The sequence below is a fragment of the Fukomys damarensis genome, unplaced genomic scaffold, assembly GCF_012274545.1.
Source record: "Fukomys damarensis isolate Sample0158 unplaced genomic scaffold, DMR_v1.0_HiC HiC_scaffold_35, whole genome shotgun sequence".
NCBI lineage: Eukaryota > Metazoa > Chordata > Mammalia > Rodentia > Bathyergidae > Fukomys > Fukomys damarensis.
In genome coordinates, this window is record NW_022900947.1 from 55,069,869 (window position 1) to 55,083,031 (window position 13,163).

General features: G+C 35.7%; 2 protein-coding genes across 2 annotated transcripts in view; both read left to right on the forward strand.

Moving 5' to 3' along the window:
• Muc7 (mucin 7, secreted) overlaps window positions 1-6,004 on the forward strand; it is a 30,236-nt gene extending 24,232 nt beyond the window's left edge. Inside the window, exons 4-5 of the mRNA XM_010606088.2 lie at window positions 939-1,005; window positions 4,454-6,004. Of these exons, the coding sequence (XP_010604390.1) occupies window positions 952-1,005; window positions 4,454-5,257 (858 nt within the window). The 5' untranslated portion in view covers window positions 939-951 and the 3' untranslated portion in view covers window positions 5,258-6,004. The remainder of the gene's footprint in view (window positions 1-938; window positions 1,006-4,453) is intronic.
• Window positions 6,005-11,917: 5,913 nt separating this feature from the next.
• Window positions 11,918-12,957, forward strand: LOC104849590 (twinfilin-1-like). The gene is given in 2 exon segments (XM_033758928.1): window positions 11,918-12,005; window positions 12,008-12,957. Coding segments are annotated over 2 exon segments (1,038 nt in total).
• The last annotated feature ends 206 nt before the right edge of the window (window positions 12,958-13,163 follow it).

A 13,163-nucleotide genomic window follows, 5' to 3' on the forward strand; every position in this document is an offset into this window, starting at 1 on the left:
ATATATATATATATCAGAGTTGTTCCCAATGAAATTTATACTTTAGCAAACAGTAATGAATGAATTTTCTCACCCACCAATTTTAACTCCCTAGGGTCACTGCAGGATAGTATAAATATATACGTAATTCCAGACAATTCTCAGGATAGTCTCATGATGTGAGACTGCAACTCCCTGAGAGTCACACATGTGGTAGCAGGGCTCTGATTCACACCAAGTCTAACCAACTCTAACACTGGGATGGGGACCACAGGGCTGTGTGATGAGTGAGTCTGACCACACAGCACAGTGATATGCCCACCAATTTCCTTGCTCACATGCATAATTTGTTTATAATGATTGAACCTTTGTGTTGTTCACAAAAGCTGACAAGTTGACATGTTATGTACATGACCAAAATAAGAAACATAAAAGGTCACATTCTTCCATTATTTTTCCATTTCTAAGCCAGCCAAAAAGTAATAAAACAAATTTCTATTTGGGAATTTAGAAAAAAATAGCAAAATAATGAAGGGAATGCAGCAAAGAATTCATTTTACATGGTTCTCTTCTAAATAAAAACCTCACCACACAAAGGCAGGGAACAGTTTAGAAAAACCTGCCCAAGAAGATTTACAGAACTAGTTCCATGAGTATCAGATACTTTATATGAAGGTTCTCCAAACAGGATGGCTTCTTGAATTAGAATGGTTATAAGAAGAAAACTATTTCTTTTTATGATTGCTAAATTTCTGAAGGTCCTGCCTTTCCTCAAAAATCTTTATTATCAATAGAAAATGCTCAGGATGCCAACTAGCAGTACTAATAATTATCAACTTTCAGACATAGCAGCTTATTTGCCTTATAACTATGAAGCAAAACTATACACATAACTTGTTCACCAAAATGCATCCTCACCACAGTATCATAACTAATAGACACTTTTCTGCTTTTCCCAGGAGTGAAGGAAAGATGAAAACTTTGCCACTGCTGGTATGCATCTGTGCTCTGAGCGCTTGCCTCCCAGTGAGTGTCCACCTTCGGGAGGGGAGTTAACCCATAATATTCAGGGTATCTGCCTCACAGAGGTTACCTAGAGGGGAAGAGGGAAAGAAGGGAGTTGGTTGGGGGTGGGTAGAAAGTTACACTTGGGTTGAAGCAAAAATTTCTGGTGTGTTATTGTGCACTGGGGTAACTGTAGAGAGCAATTGTGTACCATAAATTTCCAGAAGCTACAAAAAGGGGATTCTGAATGTTTCTACAATAAAGAAATTATAAATATTCTAAAAGCCAGAAAGAACCTTTAACTAATGCAACAGGTAATCCTTTTTCCAAGAAATATTTTTTTTGTTTTTGCAAAACATAATAGATCATTAAAAATGATTAAAGCACAAACAAATAATTCACTTCATTTAACCAATTTCTACAGGGCATCAACTTCATAATGAGTGTGATGAGAACTGACAGAGATGCAGGAAGCATTCTTTGGCTTTTAGGTTTTGGTGCAGAACAAGGAAATTCAGTTCTAATTATGTTAGAAGCATGGGGATGTTACAGTCCTTCACAGGAGTTACATAACTCTGGGTTCAGGGAAGAAACAAATACAAAGGAGAAATGCTAAGGTAGAGAGCCATTCAGGAAGCTCTGTCATCAGTCTGGATGAAGAATGATGAAGGCTTGTATTAAATGCCAGCACTTAAAACAAAATATGAGGCTAAGTATATTTTGGGTATATATTTATGATGTGTTTTGGTGGTTGGACCTACTGACCCTCCTGATGGTTTGTGCATGTGGTCAAAAAAAGAAATGCACAGATAAGTTCTGTTTCAGATATCTTAAATTTGAAGTGGTCATTAGACTTCTGCATGGAAATATAAGACAAATATACATTATCTAGAGTTCAGATAGAAGTCAAGGGTAAAGTCTGTATTTGGAATATGTTTGATCTTCAGATCAGCTAGGGAGAACACATAGGAAGGTTAAGTTAGACAGAGAAAATGGAAGAATTACAAATGGGACAAGAACATATGGTTTCTAAAACCAAGCAAAGAACACCAGGTAGACACTTTCTTTAATACATTTAGGGTCTATGGGGAGAGCAGGATTAATATTAATAAGTCTCAATGTGATATATCAAGTAACAGTAAGTATATTCGTCTCTAAGGAAATATATGTGTGTATGTAGATGTGTGTGTGCACTTTTCCTTTAAAAATTTGGAAGAAGAATCAAGTTTGTATTTATTTATTGAATGAAACTGGATTGCCCAGAATTCATTACTGTTGTGAATACAGACAAAAAGGAGGGGAAATAATGAAGTTGATAAAATTTACTGTTGAATATTCTCATATTTCCCATTTACAACATAAGATTCCACCAAAACAATCTCATGTTGTTTCCCAGGACCCTAAGGCTGATTTCTGTGATTATAATAGAAAGAGTACTGATTGGGCTAAAAAATTTGAGCATTCCTTAATAGTTACATTGTTCCTCATAAAAGGAATGCTGATTTTCAATTACACATGAAAATAGGCAAGTAACCTCAAATGCAAAATGTAAGGTGCATTCTAATTTCAAGTAAATGTAACCTACCTCTTTTCACTTCTAACTCTCTATTCTCGATGACTAATTTCTCCCTCCTCTTCCTTCCGTAAAGAAATTTGACATTCAACTGCTTACACTAAGAAGTTGTTGTCCCCTTCTTCCTCCTCCTCCTCCTCCTCCTCCTCCTCCTCCTCGTCTCTGGCTCCAGCCTTCTTCTGTCTCTCTCCCATTCTCCCTCCCTTAAGAATACCCCATTCCCCTCTTCTCCCTCAAGTCTTCTCCCTTCCCACTCTTCTCAAAAGTGTGGTTTGCATACGGAGATATATTCTCCTAACCATTATTTAATCTCTCTGGGACTACATTACTTCATCTGTATTAAAATAATGCAGATAACATGTCATGGTGTAGCTAAGAAATTAAATTTATTTTTATTTATAAACCACTTAGAAAATAGCCCGACATGAGGATTTTTCAATAAAAACAAATAACATGTGTGACTGGGGAGCTAGCGACAGCTCTAATACGCCCTTCGTGGCATAGCTCAGCACCTCCATGTTTCAATCATCTGAACTAAAGCCTTAGCTCAGTGGGGGTGAACCCCTGGCATGTGTGTTATTACGTTTTCTTTTAAGACAGAAGACGTTAATGTACGAGTTGTTTTTTCTAGACTAAAACCTCAGTATTTAGACTTAATTGCACTGATAGCACTTTGTGAAAAATAATTGGGTTTGGGGCTGTTGTTTGAGCAATTGTCTCTAAAAGGTTCACCATCACTGCCTTAGATGAATGCATTTTCAATTCTAAACACAATTTCACTTCACAAGCTCTATCATGGACATACAATAATCAATATATTGATTAAATATATATCAGTCAAACTGGTTGGTACATTTTCTATGCTAAACTGTAACTGATAGCATTTTAATTCATTTGTTTTCATATAAAAATGACATAGGTATTGTTTTTATCATCTAAATAAAATAGTTAAAATTATTTTAAATCTTATGTAAAATAGTATTGAATGTTTAAGACTTTATTCAATAAGAACTCGTGTATTTGTTCCAATTTTAGTATACGTGCTGCCAAAGTGAGCAGAGAACTCATGTACTTGGTATTATCAATTCCAATCATTTACTCATTCAGTGAATAACTAGCGGTGCCTAACATGTGTCATACACAGTTCTCAGACCAGGGTGTTCAAAAGGAAACAGATCCCTGCCTTTGTGAAGCTGAACACCTGTCTAAGGGATTTGAATAGCATAAATATCTCCAACCTCAGAATTTATGGAGTTAGACCACAGATCTTAAATTTAGTGTGAGACATTTCATAAAGGAGTAAAAAAAGGTCCAGTTGAATTAAGTGACTTGAGAAAGTCACTCAATCATTTAATGGTGGACAAAGGACAGATCAGTACTGCTGTTGTTGATCTACTGCAGTGTGCTTCAAATACACTCCTCCGAGGTGTGGGCACCTTCACAGTATCCTAGAGACTACCCGGAAAGGGGGAAAGTTAGCTAGTAGAAGTGAGACTTAATGAAGTTAGAACTGCAATCCAGTTTCCATTCCCAAAGCTCCACAAAGGCTGCTTGTTGATATTCATCAATAATCCAGTACTTGATAAATTGTTACATCTTATATCTAGATGTCCCCCCAAAGCCTCGTGCAGCTTAGGTATGGCTTTTTCAGAGATATCTGGATCTAGAGTTTGTGATGCTGGGACTAAGGGTGTGTGATTACTAAATCAGTCATGCAATTAATTCAGCACCCACCCTAAGCCTGGTGAACTGAAACCTCTACAAACTGTGAGCTAAAAATAAACCTTTCTTCCTCTAACTTTGGGTATCAGCTTTTTTGTCTTAGCAATAAAAAAAGTAACTGAGACATGTCAATAGACTTTTTTTCAGGTTCTGATTTTTCCTTCTTTTCTATAGTTCAGTGAAGGTGGAAGAGATATTCGCCATCTATATTACAGAAAAAAACTTCACCATCAACCTAAATTTGTCAAGCTACCACACCATTTTGGATTACCAATACTGCAGAATCCATGGCCCAAGAGACCTGTACGTCCACGTCCACCCTTTAGGCCTAAATCTACACATCAACCTCCTCTGTTTCCAAATTGCTCCAAGCCAACAAATTTTCCAGTTAAAAGTACTACTGTGGTCAACAATAATACTTCAGAGGCCCCCACTCAAAGTCCAATTCTGAATATCACATCTCCTACCAACAATCCTACTACTCAGAATGCTACCACCACAGGCTCTTCTGTAGCTCCACCAACAACACAACCTTCTTCAGCTCCACCAAACACCACAGTTAACCAAACGGCATCTTCCCCAACTACACCAACACAACCTTCTTCAGCTCCACCAAACACCACAGCTAACCAAACTGCATCTTCCCCAACTACAGCAGCAACACAACCTTCTTCAGCTCCACCAAACATCACAGCTAAGCAAACTGCATCTTCCCCAACTACACCAACACCACAACCTTCTTCAGCTCCTCCAAACACCACAGCTAATCAAACTGCATCCCCAACTACAGCAGCAACACCATCTTCTTCAATTGCATCAGAAACTACAAGCACATCAAGTACCTCTGAAACAACAACTGAATCCATAGCCCCAACTACTGCACCAACCACCACCACAACTACACATACACCAAATATATTGGATCAATATATTAGAGATCTTCTAGGTCGGTTAGCTTGGTTGTTTACTGGTCAGTAATACTTCATACTTCATGGAGTACTCTGCCATTCATGTGATTTATGACAAACAGAGTTACCATCTTTACTTTGACCACGTATTTTAAAGTGAAATTATATTATTCAAATTGAAAGCACTCTCACAAATCTTGATCTAACTATTCACCTTACATGATCAATTAACATAATCAATCACCTCTATCCCACAAAAACATATATACCTGTGATCAAGATCTCTGTTTGGAACCCATGTAGTAGCTCACTGAAGGAAAAGAAAGACATTAGATTGAAAAAAATATATTGTATGAGTCATCAAGCATTTACTTTACCCTAAAAGTTAGAAAATACAAGGTCATTATATTACATTCAATTACAAACCCAGTAAAATCATCTAATCCTATAAACATAGGGAATAAAATTAGCTCGATGTAAGCCAAAATTACATAGATTGATACATCTATTTATCCTCCTCTTTATATTCATCTATGTATAGAATGATCATTGTAATGCAGATTAGTAACCACACCCAGTATACAATTATTTTAAACTCTTAATGGAATTCAATTCCAAAAATTGAGCCAAGAAAAGGGAAAAATAGAAATAAATGAAAATGAAATATCTGACAGGGACTCCAAACCAAGACTCTGGCAGTACATTTCTGAAAGCAGGTCAAACTTTATGGTTAGCATTTATTCTTTACATCTAAATTAATTTTGAACTACTGCACTTAATTCTAGCCTCTGTGAACCACAAAAAGACATTTCCTAGGCACGCATTTTATTACTACATCAATTAGTTTACATTGTCAATATAAAATATATTCAATAGTAGAATATTTTCCACAAGTGTTAGTCATATAGTTGAATGTATTTAAAAAGAAAACCATACAATTTAACCATTCAAATGTCAGGATGGTAAAATTGTCTATAAAAATAAACCCTGACTTTAATTGGCAGAAGTATAAATCTTATCTGTTTGTTGAATAGAGATGTTAATTTGGAAGATAATTATTCTTGTCACTGCTATTAAGAAATCTGGTGATTATACTTTGATTTTTTTTCAATAATAAAGACTTCCTATGGCAATCTATTTTTATTGTATACTTGCGAGTTTCTTGCCTTTCTCAAACTTTGGTGGAAAGGAGGCCTAACTAATGATTGACATTCTTGTCACATCTGCCACTTGTGAACCAAATGACCTAAATAGGGTGCCAGAATCTCTGAACAACAGGTCTTTTCGTTTAAATAAAGTGGTTGCTTACTTAGATTCACTTTATTTTATTTTTTAATGTATATTTTAACCACAAAGTCTATTTCTCCTATGCTTCCTAGTCTGACAGCTAAAAGCTCCATCTGTAACTCTTCCTGGGCTCATTTTGAATTAGCTCTGTATCTTTGTAATTTATCTTTAATAATATCACCTAGTAGAGTATTCTTTCTCTCAGGGAACACTCTCCTCCTTTTTTTATTTTTTTTTTTTTTTTGAAGGCTAAGATGCGTCTTCCTGAAGGTGAAGCCTTCACAATTACCACTACACACTTTATACAACTTGCAAGATTTCTTGCATACAGTACAACAAAACAAATGGGATGGGATGGAATACAACACAATGCAACACCGTGGAAGAAAGGGGTGGGTGAAATAGAATGGAACAAGGCAGGAGGTATGGCATTATCCTCAGCAAGAACTATATGTACACTGCGACAAAAATTGTGCTCCATTGACCTGAGCAATCTGAAAGAGAGGAGAAATAACATATGCATCAAAGAAAATGGGTTATTTGGTTGACTGCTTATTACTATTCACTTTTTTGTGTGTATTCCTTCTCCTGCACTGTAAAGAGAAGGTAAACATGGAGAAAGTCCCTTTTTACTAATTGTCTTAGTTATTTTTCTCATTGCTGAGACAAAATAACTGACACCTAAAGTTAATGGAAAATAGGTTTATTTTAGCTCACAGTTTGTAGACATTTCAGTGCACAGCCAGCTGGCACTAAGGCAGGGTAGCATGGCATTTAAGAGGAGGAAAAGTCCATGGCACCAAGGCAGTCAGAAGTTAGCCAGCCATGAAATAGAGACCAGCAAGCAACAAACTACAAGTAACTATCAGCATGCCTTTCTCTGTCATTTATATTGTAGCCAGATTACCTGTCCTTAGAGCAGACAGCACTCACACCCTTAATCCTAGCATTGCATCAAGAACCAATCACACACTCTAGATGCAGCCACCTGTGCACAGGCCCACCTATGATCACATAAGGCTTTATGGGGAATCTAAACACAAGCCATAACACTAATATAACTTATGATTAATTAGAAAGGAAAATAATGGAGAATTCCAAATTTTGTAGACAAAATTGTCCAGAAATTGAGCTGGGGATTTACCTCAGTGGCAACATGCATGCATTGCAAACCCAAGGTCCTCAGTTCAATCTCCAGTACTGGAAAAAATTATCTACAAATTTTACTACAGAAAGGATATACAAACCAACATTTTAAAAGTTCATGCCAATTGTAATATTTTAATTGAAGTTTCATGTACCCTTCACATGCCTTGTTTTATTATTAAAAGAAAATAAAGAAGTAAAAAGTAAGCATGAATTACTATAGCAAGAAAACATGCTATACTTTAAAGTATAAAATGATAACTGTAGTAAAATTTTAGACTCTAATCAACACACTTCATTTAAAATTTAAGTAATACTGAGAGAAGGAAGTAAGGTATACAAAAGCTAATGAAAATGGTAAGACAGTGCTCATAATTATATTCCTCAAAATGAATGTTTAAATCACTCTTACAAAATGCAAAATTTCACTGTATCTGGAGCTTTCCATAATTTAACTTTAATTTGTAATGTTATTTTAAATGCAACATATTTAAGTTTATTTTCACCTGGAAAACACATGTTCACTTAACTGACCTGTCAAATTCACCCAAAATGCTAAATCTATGAGCTATTTTTCATCTTCAAGTTCTGGCACAAATTTTCTTATTGATTTTATAAGTGACTTTATGCCATTTCAAAAATCATACAATCTTTTCTACATTTTTACCCCAATTTAGTCACCTTATTTCAGATGAGCAAATGATGTCCTCATCACTAGCCCCTATACATTTTAGCAAGTACTGGAATTGCTGAAGACTCACAACCATTGCACCTCATGAAATTCACAGATTTCATGATAATTTGCATGACATTTTCCATTTTTTAAGCTTTCACACATAAACTGTCTTGATATACAATACAGTGATATTGCTGTGAGCAATCACACCGTCTTCCATTAATTTTCCAAGTCCCTCTTTTTTTTAACCATCAATAATCAGGGTATAATCAGTAGCTATAACAAAAATATTATAAAAGGATTTTTAAAAATCTTTAGCTGGGGATTTAGCTCAGTGGCACCATGCCTGCCTTGCAAGCACAAGGTGCTGAGTTTGATCTTGGGTATGAAAAAAAATCACATTAATGTAATTTTTACTGCTAAATGTAAATCAAAAAATTTAGTTGTACCTTTTTATGTCACCAAAGAAGCCATTTGTTTGGTGACATTATATTTGTTTTCAATACTTCTAATAGTCCAAGTGGAGCTGCACTTTCATCTATCAGCAAACCAACAATCAAAAATCAATAGCATTCTTATACACAAATAGACTCATTAAGAGTGAAATGAGGGAAACAATCCCTTTCACAAGAGCATCCAAAACAATGAAATATTTATGAATCAATCTAATGAATTAAGAAAAATACCTCTATATTGAGAACTACAATGCTCTGAAAAAAGAGACTGAAGAGGACATCAGAAAATGGAAAGACATCCCTTGTTCCTGTGTGGCAAAACCAAATATAGTGAAAATGGCCATACTTCCAAAACTTCTATACAGATTCAGTGCAATCCCTATTGAAATGCCAACAGTATATTTCACAGAGCTAGAGAAAACAATCCAAAAATTCATTTGGAATCATAAGAGACCAAGAATTGCAAAAGCCATTCTAGTCAAGAGAGACATGGCAAGGGGTATCACAATCCCCAACTTGAAACCACATTGCAAAGCCACTGTGATTTTAAAAAAAAAACAGCATGGCACTGGCAAAGAAACAGTCCCAATGATCAGTGGATTAGATTAGAAGATGCAAAATCAACTGCAGATGTACTCAATTACCTCATTTTTGACAAAGGAGCCAAACATCCTCACTGGATGAAAGATACCCTCTTTAATAAATGGTGATGGAAAAAACTGGATTTCAATTTGCCAAAGACTAAAACTAGAACCTTATCCTTCACTACACATTAAACTAAAGTTAAAGTGGATTAAAGATCTAAATATTAAAATAGAAACATTACACTTTCTGGAAGATAATTAGGTAGAACTTTTGAAGATATTTGCATAGGAAAAATACTTTATGAACAAATACTCAGTAGCACAGGAACTAGCACAAAGAATCAACAACTGGGACTTTATCTTATTAAAAAGCTTCTACACAGCAAGAGAAATCACCAACAGAGCTAAGAGACGATCTACAATGTGGGGAAAAAAACTGTTCCTCAGACAAAAGTCTACTGCTTATACTATATAAAGAACTCAAAAAAAAAAATCAAGCCCCCTAAATGTAAAGATCCTATTAAAAAATGGGCATCTAAAATGAACAGACAATTCTCAGACAAAGAAGTAAAAGCAGCAGATAAATATATGAAAAAATGTTCAACATTACTGGTCATTCAAGAGATGCAGATGAAAACAATGCTGAGATTCTAGCTCACCCCAGAAAAAATGACTGCTCTGAATAAATCACCAATAACAAATGCTGGCAGGGTTTTAGGGAAAAGGAACCATTCTTCTTTGTTGGTGAGAGTGCAGACTGGTGCAACCACTTTGGAAATCAATATGGAGATATTTCAAACAAATAGAGTTCAAAGTCCCATTTGACCCAGGTATCCCTCTGCTAGTTATCTTCACAAAAGAGTTAAAAGAATCATACTACAGTGATATGTGTATACCCATATGTATAGCAGCACAGTTTGTAGTAGTTAGGACTTGAAAACAGCCCAATGGTCCATCAACTCAAGACTGGATAAAGAACATGTGGTTTTTGTTTTTTTAACATATAAAATGGAGTACTACTCAGCCATAAAGAATGAGAAACTAGAGACATTTATAGCTAAGTAGATGCATATTAAGGCCATACTCAAGTGAAATTAATAGGACACACGTGTGTAAATAACAAATAGTTTGTCTGGTTGAAAACCTAAAAGTGTAAATAAGGATCAAATTGTATAATTGATAATGTGAAATAGGAAGAAAAAAGCTAAAGGGGCAGGGAAGTGGATTGGGTAGGAGAAAGGTAAGAAGGGAAAAGAAAAAATATGAGAAAAGGAAAAACATTGAAACAAAGTTTTTATAAATAGGGAAGGGTGGGGGTGAAGGGATGGCAGGGGAATGGGGAAAATGTAAGAACCAAGACCTGTCATGTAAAAGTACAAGATCCCAATAATGAATGTAACTGTACTGTATACCTAAATTGTACCAATAAAGTTAATTTGATAAATAAATAAATAAATGTGTCATCAGTAAATGGCTTTATTTTGCTATCAGTTATTCTATCACATAGTAGTTTTTATAAAGTATGTTTGAGTTGTAACTTTTAAATTTTTTGTGAAAGTGAAAATTTTTTTGTTTCTCCTATTTTCTGACTTTACAAAACATTCCTTGGTGTGGATCAAACCTGGCAGCACGTTTTTTCACATAATGTCTTTACAAATTGTAACATTTGAAAACTAACACAATTTTCTTACAAATTAAGGACAGTATATTATTATTTGTACTCAAAAAGTATTCCTCTGACCATTTTTCCTCAGATACTCTTCCTCAAAGATCCATGATCTTTCTTGTTTGGGCTCTGTTCTGTTTTGAGATAACACTGAAGCCAAAATTTTAAAAATTAATAAGTAAGCTGCTATTAATTTTTCTACCATTGGCAATGTAGTATATGTAATCAGAAAAATATCATGAGCAATATCACAATACATTTTTGTACTTCTTATATCACAACTATTAACTTATTAAATTATTTTACTGAGTAAACAAGCCTAAGTGCACTGCCTATCATCACAGACACACACAGAAATAGGCTGAAAAATTATTATCAGTAGTCACCGTAGTTTTTCACCAAGCCACACAGGCACAGGTAGCATGAGGTATGTGGGTTTCCATTTGATCCTGTGTGTGGCAGGCATGAAGTGGAGTTAGTTTCACACTGCACTTACTTGTCTTGATACTGCACAATACTTCATGGAAATATTTGGTATGCTTTTGAAAGATCTGGTAAATATTTACATGAGTAAATATTACATGAGTAAATTTACATGAGTAAATTTGAATGGTAAATTAAACTTATCAAAAACAACTGGGTAGGACCAGAAATTTAGCTCAGTGGTTCTGCCGCCTGCCTCACAAGTGCAAGGTCCCAAGTTCGATCCCTGGTACAAAAACAAATGGGTACCTTAGTATTAAGAACAGTGGAGATTGAATGCCCAAAAAGAATGTACATAATTTAACCCCATCACATAAAATTCTCTAGGACAATGTGACAAAGAATCACGGTGTTGAGCTGCCAGCCAGGCTGCTCGCCACACTGAGCGCCGGAGCCGGAGCCGGAGGCCGAGGCCGAGCCCGCGGCCACAGTCATGTCCCACCAGACTAGCATCCAAGCAAGTGAAGATGTCATAGATATCTTTGCCAGAGCCAGAAATGGAAAATACAGACTTCTGAAAATTAGCAACTTGTGGGTGGATCATGTAGTCAGCCTTCAGGTTCCTGGGATAAGGATTATGATTCCTTCATTTTGCCCCTGTTGGAGGACAAGCAGCCATGCTATATATTATTCAAGTTAGATTCTCAGAATGCCCAAGGATATGGATGGATATTCATTGCATGGTGTCCAGATCCTTCTCATGTTCGTCAAAAAATGTTGTATGCAGCTACAACAGCAACTCTAAAAAAGGAGTTTGGTGGTGGCCACATTAAAGATGACGTATTTGGTACAGTAAAGGAAGATGTCTCCTTACATGGGTATAAGAAATGTTTGCTGTCACAGTCTTCCCCTGCCCCACTGACTGCAGCAGAGGAAGAATTACGGTAGATTAAAATTAATGAGATACAGACTGATGCGGGTGTGGACACTAAGCATCAAACGCTACAAGGAGTAGCATTTCCTATATCTCAAGAAGCTTTGCAGTCTTTGGAAAAACTGCCTAACAGACAGCTGAACTATGTGCAGTTGGAAATAGATATAAAGACTGAAATTATAATTTTGGCCAACACAACAAATACAGAACTGAAAGATTTGCCAAAGAGGATTCCAAAAGACTCTGCACGTTATCATTTCTTTCTGTATAAACATTCCCATGAAGGAGACTACTTAGAGTCCATAGTTTTTCTTTATTCAATGACTGGATGCACATGCAGTATAAGAAAACGGATGCTGTACTCTAGCTGCAAGAGTCCTGTGTTAGAAATTGAGGAAGGACAACTACAGATGGATATATTCAGAAAGATAGAGATAGACAAAGGGGATGAGCTGACCGCCGATTTCCTTTATGAGGAAGTACATCCTAAGCAGCATGCACATAAGCAAAGTTTTGCAAAACCAAAAGGTCCTGCAGGAAAAAGAGGGATACAAAGACTTATCAGGGGTTCAGTTGAAACAGAAGAGACTACTGATTAAAAGTGATATATTAAACATTGCAATACTAGATGTTTAAAATTCAGCTTTTAGTACAAGAGAACTGAAATCATTCCATGTTACATAGTAGGGAGAAAAATTGTACTTTGAAAAATAGCACTTTTCACTTCTATGTATTTTTAAAATTAATGTTATAGAAGACTCATGATTTCTATTTTTGAGTAAAAGCTGGAAAGAGTTTCAACATA